The sequence below is a fragment of the Sitophilus oryzae genome, unplaced genomic scaffold, assembly GCF_002938485.1.
Source record: "Sitophilus oryzae breed Bouriz unplaced genomic scaffold, Soryzae_2.0 scaffold_864_pilon_pilon, whole genome shotgun sequence".
NCBI classification, from domain to species: Eukaryota; Metazoa; Arthropoda; class Insecta; order Coleoptera; family Curculionidae; genus Sitophilus; species Sitophilus oryzae.
The window spans coordinates 1,984,265-2,006,674 of NW_022147488.1; the positions used below are offsets into that span (position 1 = coordinate 1,984,265).

Genomic DNA, 22,410 nt, shown 5'->3' on the forward strand with positions numbered 1-22,410 from the left:
TATGTGTGAAAACAATCCCTAAATGCAACGAAAAATAAAAATTAATACAATATGTATAATGACAATAAAACAATAATATGTATATAATAGATAATTACTGCACTTTAGCTGGCTGGGTCATGCATAATTTCTTGTAGTTCAATACTCAATTTAACCAAAAAATGTAATTCTAAAAGGTAATAATTTATTCTTTATACCTATCATAATATGGTAGTACAGAAATGATGTTAGTGTTGTTAGTTGATTAGTTGGTTAGTTCCAGTTAACAATGCTTATTCAGTCTAAAGTCAGAAATATTCTAACTACAGAACAAGACAACTACAGTAGAATGATGCTCCATGAAGATAATAGTCTACGGCTAGGGGTTGACAGCAATTTCTAGTCGGCCGATTAATTGCAACCAACTCAAAATTGCACGTGAGCCTCTAGTCTAAGTGTAGAACGATTACTCACTACAGAACAAGACAACTACAGTAGAATGATGCTCCATGAAGATAATAGTCTACGGCTAGGGGTTGACAGCAATTTCTAGTCGCCCGATTAATTGCAACCAACTCAAAATTGCACGTGAGCCTCTAGTCTAAGTGTAGAACGATTACTCTACACTTAGAGAACAGTTTATTTATCATCCTCAATGAGAGATACCAATTAGCAGTTGGATCACAAACCCTAATTAGTTTTGATAAGGATTTATATTTCTACATTATTGGTTAGGTTAGGTTTTTTATTTATTATTCATTTATTTATATTTATTTCCTGACATTGTCATTCGTTTTTTACACTGCAGTTTTGTATTACGAGTTTTTGGTTAAAATAAATAGTGTTGTGATGCTTTAAGCTTGAAAATGTTTACTAGCAGACCTTGCAGTCGAACATTGTTCTTTTTAGAACCTATTTTAGTGCGAAGTGGTACAAGATAGCTTAATAGCCGTAAAAAATGCATCGCAACTTTATTAAAATATTTTGAACGGGAAAGCGGTAGTAATGACCCTTTATATCCCTTAAGTGTTGTCAAGAAGGTGAGTTTTGTTGATGTAAATAATAACTGTTTATATATTTATAATTAATTTATTTTTGTTTCCTAAAATATTTTGATTAAACGAAAATATATATAAGTGGGGAACGCTGTGTCGGTCAAGCTTAATCACGTGACTAAAAGTTTATTTGGTATGAATTGTAGATATAATATAAAAAAATATATTTTATGTCACCTATATATCTTTAATATTTTGTTGATACATATTATGCATTTAATATAAAAAAAATTAGATAACACAAAATTTTTTTTAATAAAATAAATAAAAAATAAATTAAATAATAAAAAAATAATAACAAGGGAAAACTATATAAATAAAATATTTCTTTTAAACAACGCTTTAATTTATGTTTATGTCCGTTTAGAAAAATATATTTTCTAGTGTTTTGTATTAGTAGGTAACTCAATATTTTGAAAGGATGGCTGTAATCTTTTATATTTACTTATTAACAAAGATTTAATAAAAGAAAAGAAAAAAAAAACTTTTTAATTATTTTACAAATAGATTTCCAACCGTAATTACAGAAAAAGATTAATACCAGCTCCCCATTCGCAATTAAAAACGAATTAGTAAACCCAGGCGAGCTTCTAACATTCTCCAACTTTACAATAAAGAGAAAAAAAAACAAGACTAATTAAATCAGAACACACACAAAACACCCTCCTCCTCCTCCCAAACTACTCCGAACAAAGAAATCATACGAACCTAATAGAACAGAACTAATAGCGCACAACCAGCTCATTCCTCCAGACTATACCCGGCTTTATTACATAACCAATAGAAGTACTTTAGAGCATAAAACTGTTTTCCTAAATATTCAATCTAATAAAATCTCTTCCCCAAGTCCTGCCCATAAAATAAATACAAGAGCTTTAAGCGCGACGCCTCGCCCCTTTCATTGGCCGCAGCATTATCCCTGCCGCGCTCCGGTTGGTCGACGGCCAGCGGTAGGGGCAATCCCTCGAGAGGGGAACACAACATGGCTGATTTACTGCCAGTCGAGCCTCGCAGCCGGTCAGGTTTGGTTTAGTTGCGAGCGAAAACCTGTCGGAAGGACACCCCGTCCGTCAGAAAGACGCAGTAAGAAATCTGTAGGTGCAAGCTCGGAAGTGATTGGTTCACTGGAATTTTGAGACCGTAATACATCCAGTGACGATAGAATTTTAGAAGATATATTGATGGTTCGAGGAGGTTTCAGTTAGAAAAAAAAATCGTGGGGTTCCGGAGGTGCAGGACTGGATGTGATTGAATTTCTGGAAGTCAGTGACTGTAATAAACCGAGTGACAGTAGAATTTTGGAAGATTTGACTTAAAGAGTGTTCGTGGTGGTGTGTTGCATGTCGTAGCCGGTCGAACAGGGACGCAAAGTGTTGGGAATAGGCGAGAAAGTGTCTGGTACGGTGTCTGGCATGACCGTGCAAGACGAGGCGAGGGGTGCGATGCCGCAAACCGCAGCCACGAGGTCGCGATTCATGATCACCGATATTCTGAGCGGGCCGGCCGACGGGGCGGCCGCGGCGGCGATCATGAGGGGCGGCAGGTCGCCCAGTCCGGGCCCCAGGGACTTGAGTTTGCATTCGAATCCGATACACGACAGCGATACGGACAGTTCGGGCCATCCGGATACATCAAGTATATGCTCAAACGGTAAGTCAAATGCTTTACAAATTGTGTCACGCATGATTCTTAACTTAGAAAAATGTCTTTTTATTTCTTTAACCCTCAACTGACGTGGTGAATTTTTGTACCGCTTAGGTCCCAATGGACCCCAATTTTTTTCAGTTAAAAATAAATGATGAAGAGGTTTTATAAAAAGTTTGTTATTTTAACACTGTTTACAATATATTCAAACTTGTTAACAAACAATTTCAGTCATTTTCAATAAATTAATAAAAACGGACACAAAAATAAAGTAAAACGCAATTTTTAGTAATTTTTGACAACAGAAATATAACTTGAATATAAATTATTATTGAAACTACAAACAACTGAAATGTGAAGCTAAAATAATAAACATAAATTATTTTCAACAAAACTGCAAACTTTGAATGTACATAACTTTTTCAAATACAGTTCATGCTAACATAGGATCTGCAGTTGCCGCACATGGATCGTGCACATTTGATTCATGAGATTTTTGTTTTTTGTCTTTTCTCAATTGTCATATACCACATCTCTTTCGTTTCTGGTATTGATTATTCAATTTTCTCTCTTCTATAAGTAAGAGATTCAGAATCAGAGTTATGGTTACTCTTCGGAGAAAAATCAATGATCTTCATATTACTTAAGTCTCATTAAGTTCATCAAACCACTCAATCAATGCTTCCTCAAAATTAGCGTCCCCGTGATGCACACTTTTTGGACTACCCACCATCCTAATAATGAAACATTCTTGGCGTAATGGTGCCACACAGACCCCAATGAGACTCCCCGCTGGTAGTAGCAATACTTAAAAAAAAAGTGTGCCTTTAACAGTTACATATTGGTACCCTAACTTAAAAGGAAAATGGCGCGGCGAGACCTAAATGTTAAACATAAATATTTTACAGAAGTTTAAATAGCGCTTGGGGTCCGCTACCAACCAAACCTTATGTATATCATACTATCGCAACTTTGCCGGCAAATATTTGTTATGGGTTTGAGTGCAATAAAAAATATAAGATTTTCCATTCAAACAAACCTCTGAATGCTTAAATCATTGAAAGTGAACAACAAAAATGATTGTCTAAAACTGAATGCCTTTTGCCGAATGGCAAAAAAGAAGAATACTATTTTTATTTACATTAATGCTCATATTAGTACCGTATGATCGAGAAAAAACGGCGTCAGCGATGGCTATGGAATGAAGATCGCTGTCATTTTATATGTAAATTTATATGGGAAATGTCATTGATGTTCATTTCCCAGCCAACTGGACGCCGTTTTTTTTCGATCATACGGTACAAAACATTCTTACATGTATAAAAGATCTAGGGATGTTTCTGTCCACACCATCAAGCAACTATCGTTTCACAAAATTCGGTGTATTGAAGAACTACCTTTTATTACGATTGTCACTTGAAACTTCTTATATGAGTAATTTATATCAACCATCTTAGTATCATCTACACATGTGTAGTAAAAAAACTGATGACTATTTTTTTGTAACTTACAGAACTTTTTTAATACCCTCAATAACTCAATTAAAACTCAATTTTTAGTTTTAATTTTTTAAACTTCATTTTAATTTTGTATTGTTTGGCAGTTGTATTGTTTGAGTTACACTGACTACTAAAGACAGCAGAATTTGACATTTCGTTTATAATTATAACGAGTAGATGAGTTAAAGAGAGAAAGAGTTAAGGATTTAACAATATTTTTGTTTCTTGCTTTTCTGTCTCTTATTTTTATTATTTGATTTTATGTTTATTCAAAATAGAGAAAAAATAGAACATAAAAATATAACTTCATTCTTTAGCGACGAACTCATATTTTTATGTGTGCTTATTTTTTATTTCTATATATAAATTAGGGAAGTACCTGCTATAAAAAACCTGGTTTTGATTTAATAAAATTACTAAGTATAATTATAAAAGTGCTTCTTTGCGCAAAAAAAGTTTGCAATATATAATATATAACCTCCTTAGTCCGCATAAGATTATTTTAATATTTATAACAAAAAAGTATATTTAAATTATTAAATAATACACGAAAGACAATGAACATTCATCTTTATTTTTTCTCATAACAATATTATTTCCGCGCTATTCTTTTAAACCTAAATTATATAATCATAATAACCTGAGTAAAATAATGACTTCACTTAACCACAGAAAGGACATCAACTCTTCTAACAGTGTCACTTTCAGGATCACAGTAAAATTGCGCAATTGTCTAGAATTTTAGTTCACGATTTAGAAAATCTTATAATTTTAATTATATTTAATTTTAATAAGTTCAAAAAACGATTCATTAATATTTGAGTACATTTATAAAATCTTTTTATTTATGTTTATATAATTTTTATAATTAAAATCAAGTAAATAACAAATACTAATAAAATGTGAATGAAAATGAAACGAAGTAAAATTAATAATGAAAAAAAGCAAGGAAACATTTTTTGACGTTTATGTATCTTTATTTTTGAGGACATGCTCTAATATTTAAAATTTTCGAAATAAAACTTTTCATTTTTAAATAATAAATTCAAGTACTTTAAGTTAATTGTCTATGTTTTGAAATTTTTACGAAAACGTGATTGACAATCAGGAAAAGCTTGCATTAAATCGGTGTCAGTAATAATTTGATTACAATATATTTTGAAACAACCCGCAAACTACTAATAGGTCTAAAATCTTTCTGATTTGTAGGATTCGTTTTTTTTTGGAATAGGTATTATGAGAGATTTTTTTTCCACAAATCCGGAAAACATTCACAAGAATACAGGTATTTATTTTATTCACTAGCGGTTTCCCACAGAATAACATGCATAATTATAGATCTCTTATTGACAAATTGTCTTCACCAACCGCATTTGTTTTAATTGACAGTACAATTTTATGTCATGATGATTAATTAATTTAAAGTTCAGTTCTAAAGTAATATTTTTGTGCCTATTATTATTGTAAAAAAAATTCTATCGAGGTTGTGAAGATTATTCTTTTGCAACTGGCAAAAAAATTATTAAATTTTATAGGATCAATTTCAGGTGCTACCTACTTCAGAGGTTATTCTATGAGTGAGATTTATTTTTTTTGCTGCTTTCCACAAGTCATTACCCTGTTCACTAGTTAGAGATTTAAAATAAGAATTATCTTCACGGTTAATAGCGTATTTAATGTAATTTCTTAGTTCAAGATAGAATTGATGGTTACTACATGCCATTAAGAGTATATTTGACTAGTCCGACTAAGTTGCAAAAATAAGCGTTCAGCATTTAACGTTTTATGTAAAACTGGCTAAGTATTTTTGCACAAATGAAGAAGGAAATTAAAGATAAAGGATTATATTATACTATATCCCTATTGTAGCACACTTTTTTTTACTTTAATTCATTTTTATTTCGATTTTTTCCAAATAATTTTTGAAGTAAAGTCAATATTTGGATGAAAATTGGTGTCTGGGAGTTTTTTGACATGAGAAATTTGATTTTGATGTCAATATGACTTCTACTAGTAGAGGGCGCCACCTACATGTGTTTTAACTGTTTTGAAGCGTAATAACTTTTTGTCCATACCTGTATAAAACTACCGAGCGAAAAAATATACATCTCTATGACTTCTTACATAAAAAATATCTCTTTGTAAAAATTGCTATGAGCAACACTTCTTAAGATATTTAGAATGGAAATAGTCAATACATGTCATTATTGACAAAAAATAAATACGTTGGGTAGATAGTTGTTTCACTGAAATAATAAATTAGGGAAATTTTAATTTTTTTAAATTGATCATAAATTTTCCTGCAAAAAATGATGAGAAAACTGTTTCTGTTGAAGTTTTAGCACAAAAACATTTCAAATTTATGATTTCAGTCTAATATTTTATGTCAATTATGACAGGTATTGATAATTTCGATTCCAAATATCTCGAAAACCATTACTCGTAGCGATTTTTACCAAGAGACCTTTTTCACGTAGAAACCATTGTAAATGTGTATTTTTTACTGGTTAGTTTTATACAGGTATGGATGAAAAGTTATTACTTTTCAAACCAGTTAAAAAATCTGTAGGTGGCGCTGTCTATTAGTAGGTGTCATATTGACATCAAAATCAAATTTCTCATGTCAAAAAACTCCGAGACACCAATTTTCATCCAAATATTGAGTTTACTTCAGAAATTATTTGGAAAAACCCGAAAAAAAAATAAAAATTCTACACCCTGTATCTCCGAAACTAAGCATTTTAGGACATACATTTATACGAACTTTTTTACTTATTTTTATCTGCACAATATGCTGCCGAAGTTTCCGGAATACAATTCGGACCACTGTGTAATATGTATGGTTGGATTGGAGCAATTTAGTATGTTCTTTGTCGTTGATTTTATGATTTTTTATTTTTATTTACAGAATATAAAAAATAAATACAAGAAAGTAAGAAAAAGCACATAAAAAAACAGAGGAAAACGATTGTTAAATAAAATATTAAAGCCCGACGAAAGCTCGCGTTTAAGGTTAGACTATCGCGTGATATGACATTCCATTATAACAAGATAAAATATTTACCATTCTAATAGTAAGCTTTTGCCCATACGTTGATCTAAATAATTGTAAACAACCTTAATCGAACGCTGAATAAATTATAAGCCCTTTGATTTGTGCTGTGTTTATGTACGTGTGTCGGTGTGTGTGTTTAGGGCCTTATTTATTGACGTTTCCGATAGTTCGGGTCAATATTTGACTTTGGGCTATTAGCTACCGTTTTGGGAGATCTGTAAAAGAGATAAGGTTGACGGGAGGCTGTAGATTGAGAGAGTTCGTTTAATTTATTGGCTTTTTCGTGGAAGTCTGAACAACTTTTTGGGTAGTAGTGCTGGGAGATAAGTTTTGAAGGCATTAATTAAAAAAGGTTAATTGGTTGATAATTTTACATAATATAATATTAAGAGTAAAAGTTAATCCCATCAAAAACATAGAATGTAAAAAAAATGCGAAGTCTCGCAGCGCAATTCTTCCACTATCAATAGTTGTGAGATCTCATGCAAAACCAAGTCAGTTTATTTTATTTAGTCTCTCTTTAAGCACCTATTCAACAATTTTGTTATTATTTGTTAGTATCAATATTAGTCATCTTTATTTATGTAATAATTATAACGACTTGGCAATTGCACCATAATTATAAAAGAATAATCTGCCATCTCGAATCTCGATTACTAAGTAAATCTAAACAGTACCCTTAAAATATATTTTTTTAATTAAAATAGAATATCATATCGTGCAATTGCCAAATCATTATAATTATTACAGAAACAAAGATGACTAATAAATGTTTTTATAATGGAAAATCAATTTCTTGTAGTTTTTAGGTATATAATAAAATTATATAAGAGTTTCTTGCCCCATTAAGTCCCGCATCGCGAGATAGCGGCCTGCGTGCAATGGTAGTACTTTCGTACCACCGAGGCACAACTATCGATAGTAAATAAAGGCTTTTTTCGGCTAGTCCAAAATATATAATGGAAAATAAATTTCTTGCAGTTTTTAAGTATATAATAAAATTATATAAGAGTTTCTTGCCTTGAACTGCTAATATAGAAATTAATTCCACGCTGTGCTCGTCATAATGTGGATCAACCTGCTGTCACTACCGGTGCCCTACCCCATCATCAGGTGAGCTTGGGTATTTCCACAAAAAAAAGCCTTTATTTACTATCGATAGCTGTGCCTCGGTGGTACGAAAGTACTACCCATAGAATAACTAACTGAAAGAAATGAAAACTCCTATGTTAAAGCCTGGAAACACGCGCTCGACGCGATCCAAGCGGGCTACTTGCAGAACTAAAAGTTCGCGCCATATTTTTAAATGGACCTTTACTGCCAGTTCATAAGTTTTTTACTTATATTTGGTAATTTCAATCTAGATTATGAACTTATTTGTAACAAAACATTTTACAAAATAAAAATAATGTATTTTGATACAAATAAATTAATAATCTAGATTGAAATTGTCCCTGAAATTAGAATAAAACACGAAAAATTTGTAACTTGATTATTTTATTTTATAACATTGTTAATAAAATTACATATAACACATTCAACACTATACAAGTATATATAAAAGTTATCAGAATTTATACAATCAGTTATAAGTAATTATAAAAAAGGTTATAAATTATAAAATTTCTTTTTGTAGGTTATCTTCTTATTTTTTCTCGGGTTATATCATTCAAAATAATATTAAGGAAGTTTGACTAGCAATAATTCATAAACTTTGAATTATCATATAAAGTCAGATTAGCAAATGGATTATTTCTAGTTTTCTAACGTCTTGTGTTTCCGACTTTCGTTATAACCTAAATATCAACTTTAAAAATAATGTCCAGTTCATGATTTTACCATTGCTTATTCAAAATCATGTTTTTGTCAATTTGACACATACGGTATATGTTAGTATAATAAAATTATGACATGAGAGTAGTTTCCAAAAATGTAATAATATACTGGATGTTCCATTTAAAATAACAAAGATGCTATCACTTTTCAGATGATCCGGCAACGCTGTAATGGTGATAATATTTTAGATAGATAGAGCAGGTGCCTTTATATAAAAATTCAAATTTTCAAAACAATCCTCCGGTCCCAAATCACCGGTCCTCCTATTAAATGAAAATCGCTGTCATTTTATATGGGAAATGTCATCAATCGTCATTTCATGGCCATCGCTGACGCCGTTTTCGTTCCATCATACGGTATTACCATCGCCGGAAAGTCGGTAGCGGCTAGACAGCTAACTTTTGATCCGTAACGATATTTCGAGATTTTTCATTTTTTCTTTTGGGTATAAGCTTAAAGCTACCTAAAGCTCGAATTTTGAATAATTATTATAGGCGACTTCCGTAAGACTGCCAATGACTGCCAGCGACTGGCAAGAAAATGTACATGTAATTCCAATAGTGAGACACCCCTCGATTAATACCAAAATTTATTGATCAAAATACAAAGCGATATAATAGGATGTAGAATGAACCAGCAATCATTTTATTCAATCGGTTAAGACATACGAAGTTAATGATAAATCGTTCCATCAATTTTTTTTAGAAAACAGTGTGTTTAGGAAATTATTCCATGACTCCGCACTTCGATAATGATTCATATCATTCAAAAACCAAAACAGAAATCATGAATTAAGCTGTGTGCATAAACAACTGAATTTGTAAGTTTTATAATATAATATTTAAGAATCAATAAGTCTTTAAAAAAAAGTAGGCAATTTTTTTATGTTACTGAAATATTTTTGTAGATTGGAATATTTCGAGAAACTTTCTGTACAATAAGGTTACAATTTTCTAAGTGGCATAGACGATGTGTGTATATCTCCGAGTATGTCCCCTGTATATCCCCGAGAAATCAAACGTAAAAATATATACAAACTATTTCCTACCGTTCAGAAGGGATAACAAACAGTGATAAACTTATCAATTATTTTCAAATCTTCCCTTTAAATCGATCCCTTTTTTATCTCCTCTAATCTCTCCCATAGCGAACAAAAAAGCGTGAAATGCTTTTTTAAAAACCGGTAGTAGTGTTGTAGAGAGTGGCGGGAGCGTCGGCAGTTTAAGGGGTGAGAAGAGCCAGCACGGCTCAACAACTCGGCCAGATTTGTTTCAAACGTCAACTTTTTGACGGGATTAAGTCGCTGCCGAGGCACCTTTTTCTGTCGTCGACCAAATCGTAATATGAAAAGGAGCGAGGAACGCCGGTCTTATAATCTGCTTAACTGATTTAGCTGTTAGAGTTGACTTTTGAAAACTTTCTTCGGTTCGGATGTTGTTGGCTCTTATATTATTGACGTACGCGGTACAGGGACGGTTTAGACAAAAAAAAACTATCGTTTTAAGTTTCAACCTTAGGTTTCAACAGTATTTATAGAATTTAGACAACGGCCCATTTACGTCGAACTATTACCGGCTTAGATCCCGGCCCATAGATCACTGAAGTTAAACTAAGTAGACAATGCTGATATTTGGACAGGTAGACATCCGCCACTCGGTTAAGTTAGTCTCAACATAAAAAGTAAGACCCTTCCAAATGAACCCTGACAGAAAAAACGAAGAAATGTTATCACTAAATAATTTAATTACTTAACAGAATGTCTAAAATTGAAGTTGAAATAATATTTCTATTTAATAATTGGAAGACCTTTATTTCTTGTTATTTTACAGTTTTTGATTATCGCAATAGAATAAAAACAATGAATTTGTGGACCTTAAACTTGACTACGATGAGGATCATCGAAGCTTTTGAATTGTAGATATTTCGTCTGATGCTGAAGATAATTTTGACAGAGCGCATATTAAGTTATACGTATCACAGCGCATGAACCAGGGGAGAGAGCTTGACAAATACAATCAACTAAGGAAGCGAGGTCCAGATAGAAGACAGATGTGGATGAAAACATAAGAGAATGGAAAGGAATGTTTCAAACACTCTTCAGAATAGCAGAAACGCAAGAAGAATTCGGTGTAGTTATCGTCAATCTTTGTTGAGAAGAGGCACCTGGAAGAAAACAAACAAGGTTTGTCTAAAGAATTAATGCCTTTTAGAATTAACTCAAATGAGTGCCATTGTCACGTAAACTTCTCTACAAGACCCCTACAACGATAATTTTCCAGTCTGGCGGATTCAAGACACCACATCATCAACTTTATTTTAATATCGATGCTCTACCTAGAAAACAAGAAATAAATGTCAGCATAGCCTGCAAGAAAGTTATGTTGAACGTTCCGCAACCACTTTGTTTTTGACAATAAAAGTTTGGTAAAATAAGTTTTGTGTGAAAACAATTTTTTGGCGTAGTTGGTCGAAGAATACACACACAGAGCTTATAATTTTATCAGACCTACACTAGGAAGATTTAAGAAGAAACTGGTATTTTCCTATTTTTGTTGCTGGGGCACGGCCTAGCAACCAAATTTGGAAATTAAAAAGTGAAATAAAATTTACAAAGGATGCACTTGCATTTTAACACAGAATTATTCTCTGAATTTGATCAAAATTGAGGCATCAGAATGTCAAAGCACATGGTTTTCACAAAACAACACGTAAGATCAAACTTAAAATGTAAACAAAGCATAAAATCTAAGATTTATGTTGTGAATAACCAACCGAGGTGTTATCAAATTGAATTTTGACAATCAAAAACTGACTTATGTGACTTTTTAATTCTGAGTAATGAAAATTATGGAGACCGAAACAAAAAACCTCGTAAAAAACCATTACATATCAATAAATAAAAATGTAAAAAATGTTAAAATCAGGAAGGAGTGGCAAATTTATATGATTTAATAAATTGCTCTACTCATTATATAATCATATTATATATCATGCTCAGTGGCGTAACAACAGACTCACGGGCCTGTGTGCAAAAATTTTACCGGGCCCCCTATTACACCTACATATTTCAATACTTATATACTAATCTGAATAATATTCACTCATATTTTAGGTTAGAAATAACATTATCAAATTAATTTTTATATAGTATTATTTACTACTGCAACACAGAATATGTAACCCAAAACATATAAAATGTCAAATAAATAAAAAAATAAATAAAAACAAAAAAAAAACAAAAGCAAAACTAACTAAATTAAAATAAACAATGTAAATAGGAACATGAACATGTTAAAATTATTTTTTCCTTGCTTTAGCATGGGCGAAAGTTGACACAATATTACCGATGTCTATTGTAGGAGTAACTTCATTTTCTATTGAAATATATATTTTTGCCAATATATATATATATATTTGCCAAAAAAAGTAGCAGTTTCGGGCACCTCTCGTAACTCAGCTGCCTTATCGTCCCCTTAATACAACCATTAGGTAACTAGAGTTTTTGTGATTTTGAGTTAACTAGTTTGGCCAGTATAATTTTTCATGCTCTTTTTGATGCTACAAGTAGCTTAGTTCTATTTCTATTCGATGGTACAGAAATGCAGTAACAATACAGCAAATTTCCTTTTTTGTCAAATTTAATGCTCTAATGAAAAATCACATATTTCCAGTTATTTTTATTTTGTAAAATAAAAATGCAAACACAGCTTCAAAATTGCACAAGAACAAGTGTAAAGTAATAAGTTATTTTCACGGTAGCGTGTGATAGTTAAGTAGTTAAGAAGACATGTGGTAGATAAGAACTTAGTTCGGGATCGCCCGATTCTGGTTGATTCGCGATAGCATGTGATAGATATGGGAATGCGGCCCGGGCGCATATTCGGAATTCGCCGACGCATTAGCCGCTCGGATTAAGTCGGCTACTGCGACGGACTGCTGATGAAGTACCGACGTATTAGACTAGTCCCAACCCTTATGCGTCGGCGATTTACCAAAACGAAATAACCGTTGACTGCATATTGCATAGGTGTTATTTTATATTATATTGCATTTATCGAGAACTGTTGGAAAATCAAAGCAGACTTGAATAGAAAGTATCTTTAATACTGAAGGTAATCTATATTCGGTGTATTCCACTTAAAACAAGCAGAATGATTATTAAAAATTTCACGTGCAAATTTTCTATTTGTCATTTTTATTATAAAATTCTAACTAATTTTTTTTAGGGTAACTTAAAAAGTTTACTTTCTGTTAGATAACTCATAAATGGCGAAAATATGCTATTACCCTGTATATAAAAATTATTAAACAACTTAAGTCTAATAAGGCTATCTCTTTATCAGGTACAGCTGGTAAAGTCTTAAAATCGATATTTTTGAATTAGCAATCTGCTCGAAATGTGCTAATCACTGGAAAACGATGAAAACCAACTACAGACAACTACTGATTGATCATAAAAAATACAAATACCCATTACAGACGCAGAACAAATGAATCCGATTTACAAACTTGCAAAGAAAGAACAATATTTTGAGCGCATCGTAAATCGCCGACGTATTAGTCTAATACGTCGGTACTTTACGCAGCACCCGAACTAACCCGAACGGCTAATGTGTCGGCGAATTCCGAATATGCGGTCCGGGCCCCTGTGCTTTGCACACACGGCACATCGATAGTTACGCCACTGACCATGCTCTTCGTTAATAAACTGTTTTAATAAATAAGAGGTAAGCTAGAATATTTCTGTTTACATTTATTTTGTATATCTCGAGTACCTTCAATTTATGCATACCCCCCAGTAACGTTTAACTTAAACTGGGTGCCAACCAATGGATAGAAGGTACTGAAAAAGCAAACGATTTAGCTAGAAAAGGAACACACACTCCCACTAACTGGACCAGAACCATTCTGATTGCCACGTGAAAATCAACATAAAGCAGAACTCAGGAACCTGAAAATCTCCATCCGTAACTTGGAATGGGAATCCTCCAAGAAATTCGAAGAAATTTTAAAGAACTTACGCCCGAGAACAATCAAAGAATTAGATTGATTTAAGTAAGAACAATCTTTTTAACAGGACCCTGTCTCCTCAATGAACAACTCAGTAGATTGAAGCTAAGAAACAACGGTGATGCAGATCCTCAAGGGAAAATGGGGAAACACCAGAACACCTGTTCACTAAGTGCGCCGAGATCACAACTATTTGTGCCATAAACGTTGGTACAACTGATATTGGAGATGGAGAACTAACCTCTGTAAAACAGATACTGGCTTTTGTCATAGCCCTAATACTCTATGATGAGTTATAATTCAAGAAAGAGGGACTCAAAAGATCTGAAAGGTCGCAGTGATTAATTTCCCTCCTCCCATACAATCAACAACCTACGGTAATCGCAAAACATTTCCGATGCATCATCTGTCATCAATCATATCGAAATTGGCTCTAAAGCCTATAAACCTGACTAAATGAAATTTTGGCAAAAATGTTTAAATTTATTGTATAATTTAAGATATACCGAGCAGCTCTTCATTTTACTTTTTAGAGAAAATGATTGTAACAGATATTTTATTTAGATTAAAGCTGCAAAAATTAGTATAAACCGAATTTTATTATCGCCATGTTGGTCACATTGCGTCGCGATCAGCAACGTTGTCCTTTATTATTTGACAATTATCATAATTTCAGCCATTTCTTTTGTATAATATCGTGTTGTTGTTGAATCTTTGGGAGTAATTCACGTTTTACTTACCGATTTTTATAGTCTTTTTTTAAAAATTGTACTTTTAAGCACAAACGGTTCATTTAAGAACTAAATTTTGGAGTTTTTATATTACATTTCTTGAAATTATGTGTCGAAAATATGCCAAAGCATTTGATCAGTCGAAGGAAAGAACTTGTAGCTTTCCTAATAAACTATTTTGACGTGACAACGTGACAATAAAGGTCCTTTATTACCCTTCAGTGCAGTCAGAGAAGTAATTTTGATTGGTAAGCACCCATTTTACCATTTTCAAAGTTATTTCTACTTATTTCGATTTATAGCGAGTAGCTGCTGCTTTAAATTTAAATATTGCTACTGTGACTGTTAGAGTGACTACTGTTAATAAATAAATTAATAACTCAAATATTAAATAAAAAAATTATGTAATAAATATATTGTTTCCCAATTTTACAATAAGATTCATCTCATAAATCCATCACAATCTGACAGCGCTGTCGCCATCGCTTGTCACGCAAAGCTGAGTGAGTACTACTCGAGTTGATCACGTGCATCGAAAATTGTTTTGCGATTACTTTACAACGTTTATCTATTTATATTATTTGTCTAAAATTGTCCTATTGATAACTCATATTGATTTGCTCTTTGATACTTTTGAATTGATTGAAATGTGTGAACTTTTCGTTGCGAAATGATCCAAGAAATGATTTACTAAAATATTTTACTCTTTTTAAGATGCACCCTGTATATTCCAAGTATTTATCGTGGTTTTAATCCGATTTGCTGAACAAATACGCCGCGCCGGTCCGATCCTGTCGCTTGTACCGGTTCGCGATATATACAAGGCGGATCGTTCGACGACGCAAAAAGGGTCCCAATTAAAATATTTTCAGTCCGTCGACGATATTAAGTAGGTACGGTTTAATATTTATCCATTTAACACTTCTGCTTGTTATTAAAATAAGTTAAATGGTATCCGCGACCGGCGATATTACGACCAATAAAAACAATTTACGTTTTATAATTTTAATAAGGCAAATTTGCATTCGAAAGCGAATAATCGGGAGGAAAAAAATGAGCAAGCAACTGGTTAGTGTACGTTCTGATTAAAACTGGGAAAAAATCGCTTAATACCTCGCGCGATTGATGCGAAAGGAAATTGCTAATATGAAGGTAATTTTTATGAAAAACTAATCAGATCTTCATATTATCCTTGTTAGGATTGAGCATAGAGCAAGAAATAAGATATAGGTGTGGTATATTTACAAACTGTCTCAGGTGGTTATAAATTCTAGTAGTGGGAACTATCGAATGAATACTATCGAAACATTCGATAGTTGCATTTCATTCGAATAATTCGATAGCTAGTAAGAAAACATTCGTCGAAAACTATTCGAATAAAAATTATCGAATAGATGCGTCATCTGCCTTGAAATATAGTATTTTAACGTCACCTTTTCGCCTGTTTCAGGGCAGAGACAGGCGAAAAAGTTCATTGTAGAACATTCGCCAAAATTCACGGTAGACCTGATAAGCAGGGACAGAAAGACAGTCAAAGCTGTAGTAGGTCTACTAACAGAGCATTGTAAGCTGAATAGGCATCTAAAGCTGATGGGACTTACAGACGAAGCTATATGTAGGTTCTGCCAATCTGAAAAAGAAACGACAAAACACATTTTATGTATGGTAATAGGCAATGATATGCCATACAGAGAGGGTTCAGTCTTCAAGTTGCTAAACTTTGTGAAAAGAATAGGACTGGAGAATGTATCTAAGGATCAGAAGAGGACCACAATAAATAGATCTAAGAAGTTCTTAGTGGATCAGGCCGAAAGCCACCTTTAAGAATCTAATCTAATATAATCTAACGTCACCCTTTTGCTATCAAGGGTAATCTGGATGGGGTCTACTTAATTTACGAGGAACAAGAATCGCGGTTCTCGGCCATACTTGATGAGTGTAGAAATCAACTCTTACTCATGAGATATCCGATCGCATCTGGCTTCGAACCGGTGTGAATGAGCAATAATGTGTCAATAAATTTTACACTCCATAAATTCCTCAATAAGTAATTGATAATTTACGACTTGGCAGCTATAAATATTTTTCAAAACATCGAAAATGCTGAGAAGCGTCTTCAACATTTCCCTCGTATAATGAGAATAATGACATATCCATAGAAAAATAGCTTGATATAACTCAACAATCCATACATATATAAAAGCTCAAAGGGTTTTTTTGTTACATCCATTCCGCCGAAACCCCTTCACCAACTTGATGATTCTTTTCTTAAATGAAAGGTATATATGTCTAGATTTGTTATGAAGTATTTTTATATTGTTTAATGACTATTTCTTTGTGTAAAACGACTAAATTCTAAAACATACCTGAAAAACACCTACACACAATATTTTTAGCAACACAACAGTTTATATAGGACCAAAATATAAGACCATAGGTAGGATAAATAGTAATTTCACTATTTATTATTTTGGAGAGATTTTCTTCAGATTTTGCAAAATTTCGACTTTGGTTCGATTTCTAAAACACCCTATATATAATTAAAAAATAAAAAACACCATGGAAGAGCGCCATCCACCCTCTATCCAACCATACATAATTAGTTTCAGTCAATGGAAGTATGTAGTTAGAAAATTTTGAAAAAAAGTGTTAAAAAACAAGATTTCAAAATCATTTTGGGGCCAAAATTGAACTTCTTTGAAATACTTTGATTTCGATAACTTCTAGATTTATTAAGATTATTTATTTCAGACTGGTCTAATCAAACTTTTTATTTTTGCTATACAAAGAGTGTCATAAAATCGATGAAAAAATAAATAACGGTTTTTAAATTTTCGGATTTTCTAAATACATAATAATATTTAAAGAGAATAAAAATGCTCTTGAAAATGACATATTGACGGCTTTTTATAAATTTTAAGTAAAAATGTGTAATAAGCCAAAAATAATAAAATCGATTTTTTGAAAAGATATTATATACAGGGCGAGTCTTAAATAAGCGCAATTATTTTTAGCGGTAGTATATTTTGACATCAGAAACACGATTATGAGTTTTTTCGCAAAATTTTTTTTGAAAATTTGAAATTTTTTGAAAAACCATTTAGATTTTTTTTTGTTTTTAGTTAAAAACCATAATTATAGCAACATAGGTAGTAGATTAAATTTATCAGATAGAAAAACCCGAAAAGCTCCTGTAGTTTGGTTTGGGATCTACCAGCCCTAAAATATTTGCACTTATTCAAGACACCCTGTATAATACCCAGAAAATCGATAATTGCTAACTTTCATATGAAATACGATTAGCTCTAAAACTCTTAAAAACATAGTTTAAATAGTGCATTTGTAAGGCGCACTAGCTCTATCTATAAAGAAGTAAACAATCATTTAAATCAATGCATGAACGATTCGAGGTGTACGCGAACGTAGTCGCGGGAAAAAGCTAGTAGGTTATGAAATTCACGCAACATTCACGTTTTTCATTGTTTTATCCACATTTGACTATAAGATACCTGAGAAATTACGATGCTGCCAATATGTGTGTATCCAGAAAACGATTCGCATAGCAATGAGAATAACAAAATCGACTGCTTGGCTTTCCGCTAATCGAATACTTTCGCTTACCGCTTTGAAAGCGTAGCGTTTTTATGTCGAAGTTCCAGAATTCTGGCCCTGAATTCACTAATGCAGGAATTCACAGTGGACAACTTCATGCTTGACTGCACCCAATTTTTTCATTCAAATCAGTAGTTTTAGGATTTAGATTACACTTCATAATGGTCAGTGGATAAAAAGATAATAGTCAAGGATAAAAAGGTGCCCATCAACCTAAAGAAAAAGGCTTACGACAGCTATTTATATTCTACCTATGCTTACGTATGGCTTAGAGACTATGGTAATTACCCGAAAAACAGCAGAACAACTACGAGTAGCACAAAGAGCCATTGAACGAATCATGCTGGGAGTCACCCTTAGGGAAAAAAATACAGAACACCCACATATGTCAAAGAACAAAACTATTAGATGCTGTTAAAAAAGTGGCAAGTCTGAAGTGGCAATGGATAGAACATGTGTCAAGACAGGATCCAGACCGATGGCCCCGAAAAGTCATTCTGTGGAGACCTAGGGGAATATAAAAAAGTGTGGGCCGATCAAAAAAGAGATGGGTTTATGACGTCAGAACAGTGGCAGGAAGACAATGGATAAGATTGGCAAGAGATCGCGAGGCATGGAAAAACCTGGAAGAGGCCTATATCCAACACTGGATGGTGGAAGAGGCCTATATCCAACACTGGATGGAACCAGGCTGAGAAAGAAGAAAGTCCGAAATTATTTTAGCATCAATACTGAATCATTGAATACATTCATATAGAAAAGTAGACTTGACACTGACACTCTTAGTTAAAAAAAATAAACATTACCTACGCATAATTGTTACTAATATAATTAAAACATCTCTAAACCACGGACAATATACTTTTATGCTTTTCTGATGTAACGTTTTAAAAGCAATAAAGAACCAAATAAAAAAAACAGCAACCAATTATTTTCGCGGTTCGTAACGTAATTCATAAAATCACACACTGTTTGTAACTAATAAACGCGGCCAGAAGGTGTATTAACTGGTTTTATCATAATTAATAATGTGAAATTCGCATAACAGGTGCGCATTAAGCCAATTTAATACCGTTTTTCGTTTTAACGATACATTGTTTAGCGTCGAACAAAAAGGCGCTGTTTTGTTATTAAACGCGAGCTTCCTTTATTCGTTTTGTTCTCTTTTCTTTCTTTTCCCTGCTTATTTGGAATAGAATTAATTGGAGGAGGTGGTCGTTAGTTCTGTTTGATATATTGCGCTAAGTGTTATGGTTTAACTATTAATTTAAAAGCTACAAAATAGTTGGGTAGCTTTATTTAATACAGCCAAATGTCTATAGAATCTGGATGATTTTATTCTTATTGTTATATGTTATTTATTTTACTGTTTGCTTTTACTAGCCGAACATTATCAATATATTAATTGAATTGTAAAAAGATACAATAAAATTGCAATATTTCACAATCTCAGTAATGTTTTTTTTTTCTATGGCTGTTCTATGCCTGTGCTGTAAATTGCATAACAAAATGATTCTAATTAATTAACTGATAAATCCCAATGTATACAGATGTCCCCTGATTATCTTTACAAGAGAATTTTTTTTATTATTGACATTTTGAGAACAAATAAAAAGAAATAGTTTTATAAAAGGCTTACGTCAGATTTTTATTCATTTTTATGATATATTTTTAACAGCAGCATTTCATTTTCACACACCTGGTATATTACACTATTACACACCTAGTCTTCTTAGTTCCTGAAATACAAGGCGAATTTTAAAATGTTGCATTTTTCGACCCTCTTCGTATTTTGGTTTTAGTTGCGCCACTGAATTTTACTTGGAAATCTCTATGGAGCTCGATTTTCACCTTTTCGATAAGTCATAATATCCGAGATATGTATAAGAACTAACGAACAACTAAGAAGGCTAGGATGTGTGTACCATTTTTAGTTTCATAAAAAAGTAGCATTGTAATGTGAAAACCGCATCTTTGTACTTCTGCTCATAAACGAGAAACCTGTAAAACACGCGAAAATGGGTCTTCCTGTAAAAAGTACCACAAAATTTAATTTAATATAAGTTGTATTGTCATGTTCATTATGCTTTTATGTTTTTTTTTTATTGTTATATACCAGTTATTCTGAAAATAAGTATAGTTTTATTTTAAGTGGTTTTATTCTCATCTGTACCTACAATAAATTTATAATATGATACTTAGTAAGAAAATCACCTAATTGGTAATATAAGAAAATTGACTAACATTTAAAAAAGATACTTAAATTAAATTCTGGTTGTCTTGAATTGGGAGTAACTATATTGATTTGTCATTTCAATGACTTAAGTCTTTTTAAAACTGACCTGTTGCAGTTCTGACTGATTCATATCACAAGTAGGCACTGTTGTAATAAGACTACTGAATTCGAAACACCCTGTATATACGTTAAGTACAGGGTGGACCATTTTGGTTGTTTCTATAGGGTATCTAGGAAACCGTGAGAAATATTCAAATTTTGATACTGCAGTCTCGGGTTCTTTTTTCGAAAAAATCACAATGGCGCAAACGGATCGTGGCTATCTTGATCGGTTTCGAAGCTACAGGGGGATTCTCAAATTTTGTACTTTTTGAAGATGTTCGATAGCTTGTCAACAACTACGCAAAAATGAATGAAACATTCTAAAGGCACTTTTCTGTGTAGAATGCAGTGGCGTAGTCAGACTTTTTTCGAAAAAAATATTTTTTTAGATATTAACTATACTTATGATTTTTTAAATACAACCCCCTGTATATCTTTAAGTTTCCTGATTCAGTTTGGCAAGGGCTTCTCGAAAATATATAACACTATAGCTTTATTTTCACTATTAACTTTAAAATTCCGATTTATGTAAAGATATCGACTTTCCTCTTGGTGGGTCATGCCGAGTATTAAAGGAAACAAGGGAATATCTACTTTCAAATTAATCCATGTATTAGCAATTAATAAATTCGAACAATACAAAGCAAATAAAAAATAAGTGTGACAGAAACAAAAGAACATATTTTAATACAAACTCAACAGGTTACGTCAATCGGGCTTCTCAGTTACTATAAAAAATAAACAGCTTTTCGAATGTGTATGTTGGTTACAAAATTACTTTTTTTTTGTTTTTTTTTGTTTACAAAGCTACAACAAAATTATCTTGTAACTCTTGTAATGTTCTATTTGCATTTCGATAAATTTCGTTTTTCAGAAAGCCCCAGAGAAAGAAGTCCAATGGTGATATCAGGTGACCTAGGTGACTAGGATTAAACTATTTTCTGATCTTTTAAAAATGGCTAGGTTTGGTTGCTCGAGCTCAAAATACCGCTCAAAATATAAATCAGCTACCATTTGCTTATGTTTGTTAGACTCAATATAACATTCTAACATATTATATTTCTAACAATTTTCAAATTTACTCATTTTTTTATTATTTAAAATACACACACTTCAATCTGTTGAAATGAAATGTCACGGATCCATCAAAGGTATGTCCCGATCACCATAACAACCGTTTACTTTGTTACTCGGCGCGGCCTACTACTACCTGGATATTTTAAGAAGAATTTGAAATGTTGAAGTTAATAGTGAAAATAAATAAAGAGTGTTATATATTTTCGAGAAGCCCATGCCAAGCTGAATCAGGAAATTTAAAAATATACAGGGGGCTGTCATTTAAAAAAACAGTGGTATAGTTAATACCTAAAAAAATATTTTTTTCGAAAAAAGTCTGACTACGCCACTGCATTCTACACAGAAAAGTACCTTTAAAATGAATAATTCATTTTTGCGTAGTTGCTGAAATAAACTAACTATCGAACATCTTCAAAAAGTACAAAATTTGAGAAACCCCCTGTAGCTTCGCAACCGATCAAGATAGCCACGATCCGTTTGCAGCATTGTGATTTTTTCAAGAAAAGAACCCGAGACTGCAGTATCAAAATTCGAATATTTCTTACGGTTTCCTAGATACCCTATAGAAACAACC

At 32.4% G+C, this 22,410-nt stretch overlaps 1 protein-coding gene across 1 annotated transcript in view; it reads left to right on the forward strand.

Annotated features, from left to right (window-relative positions):
- The first annotated feature begins 2,022 nt into the window (after positions 1 to 2,022).
- Positions 2,023 to 22,410, forward strand: part of LOC115890418 (homeobox protein B-H1-like) — a 156,034-nt gene continuing 135,646 nt past the window's right edge. Inside the window, exon 1 of the mRNA XM_030910647.1 lies at positions 2,023 to 2,684. Within this exon, the coding sequence (XP_030766507.1) occupies positions 2,447 to 2,684 (238 nt within the window). The 5' untranslated portion in view covers positions 2,023 to 2,446. The remainder of the gene's footprint in view (positions 2,685 to 22,410) is intronic.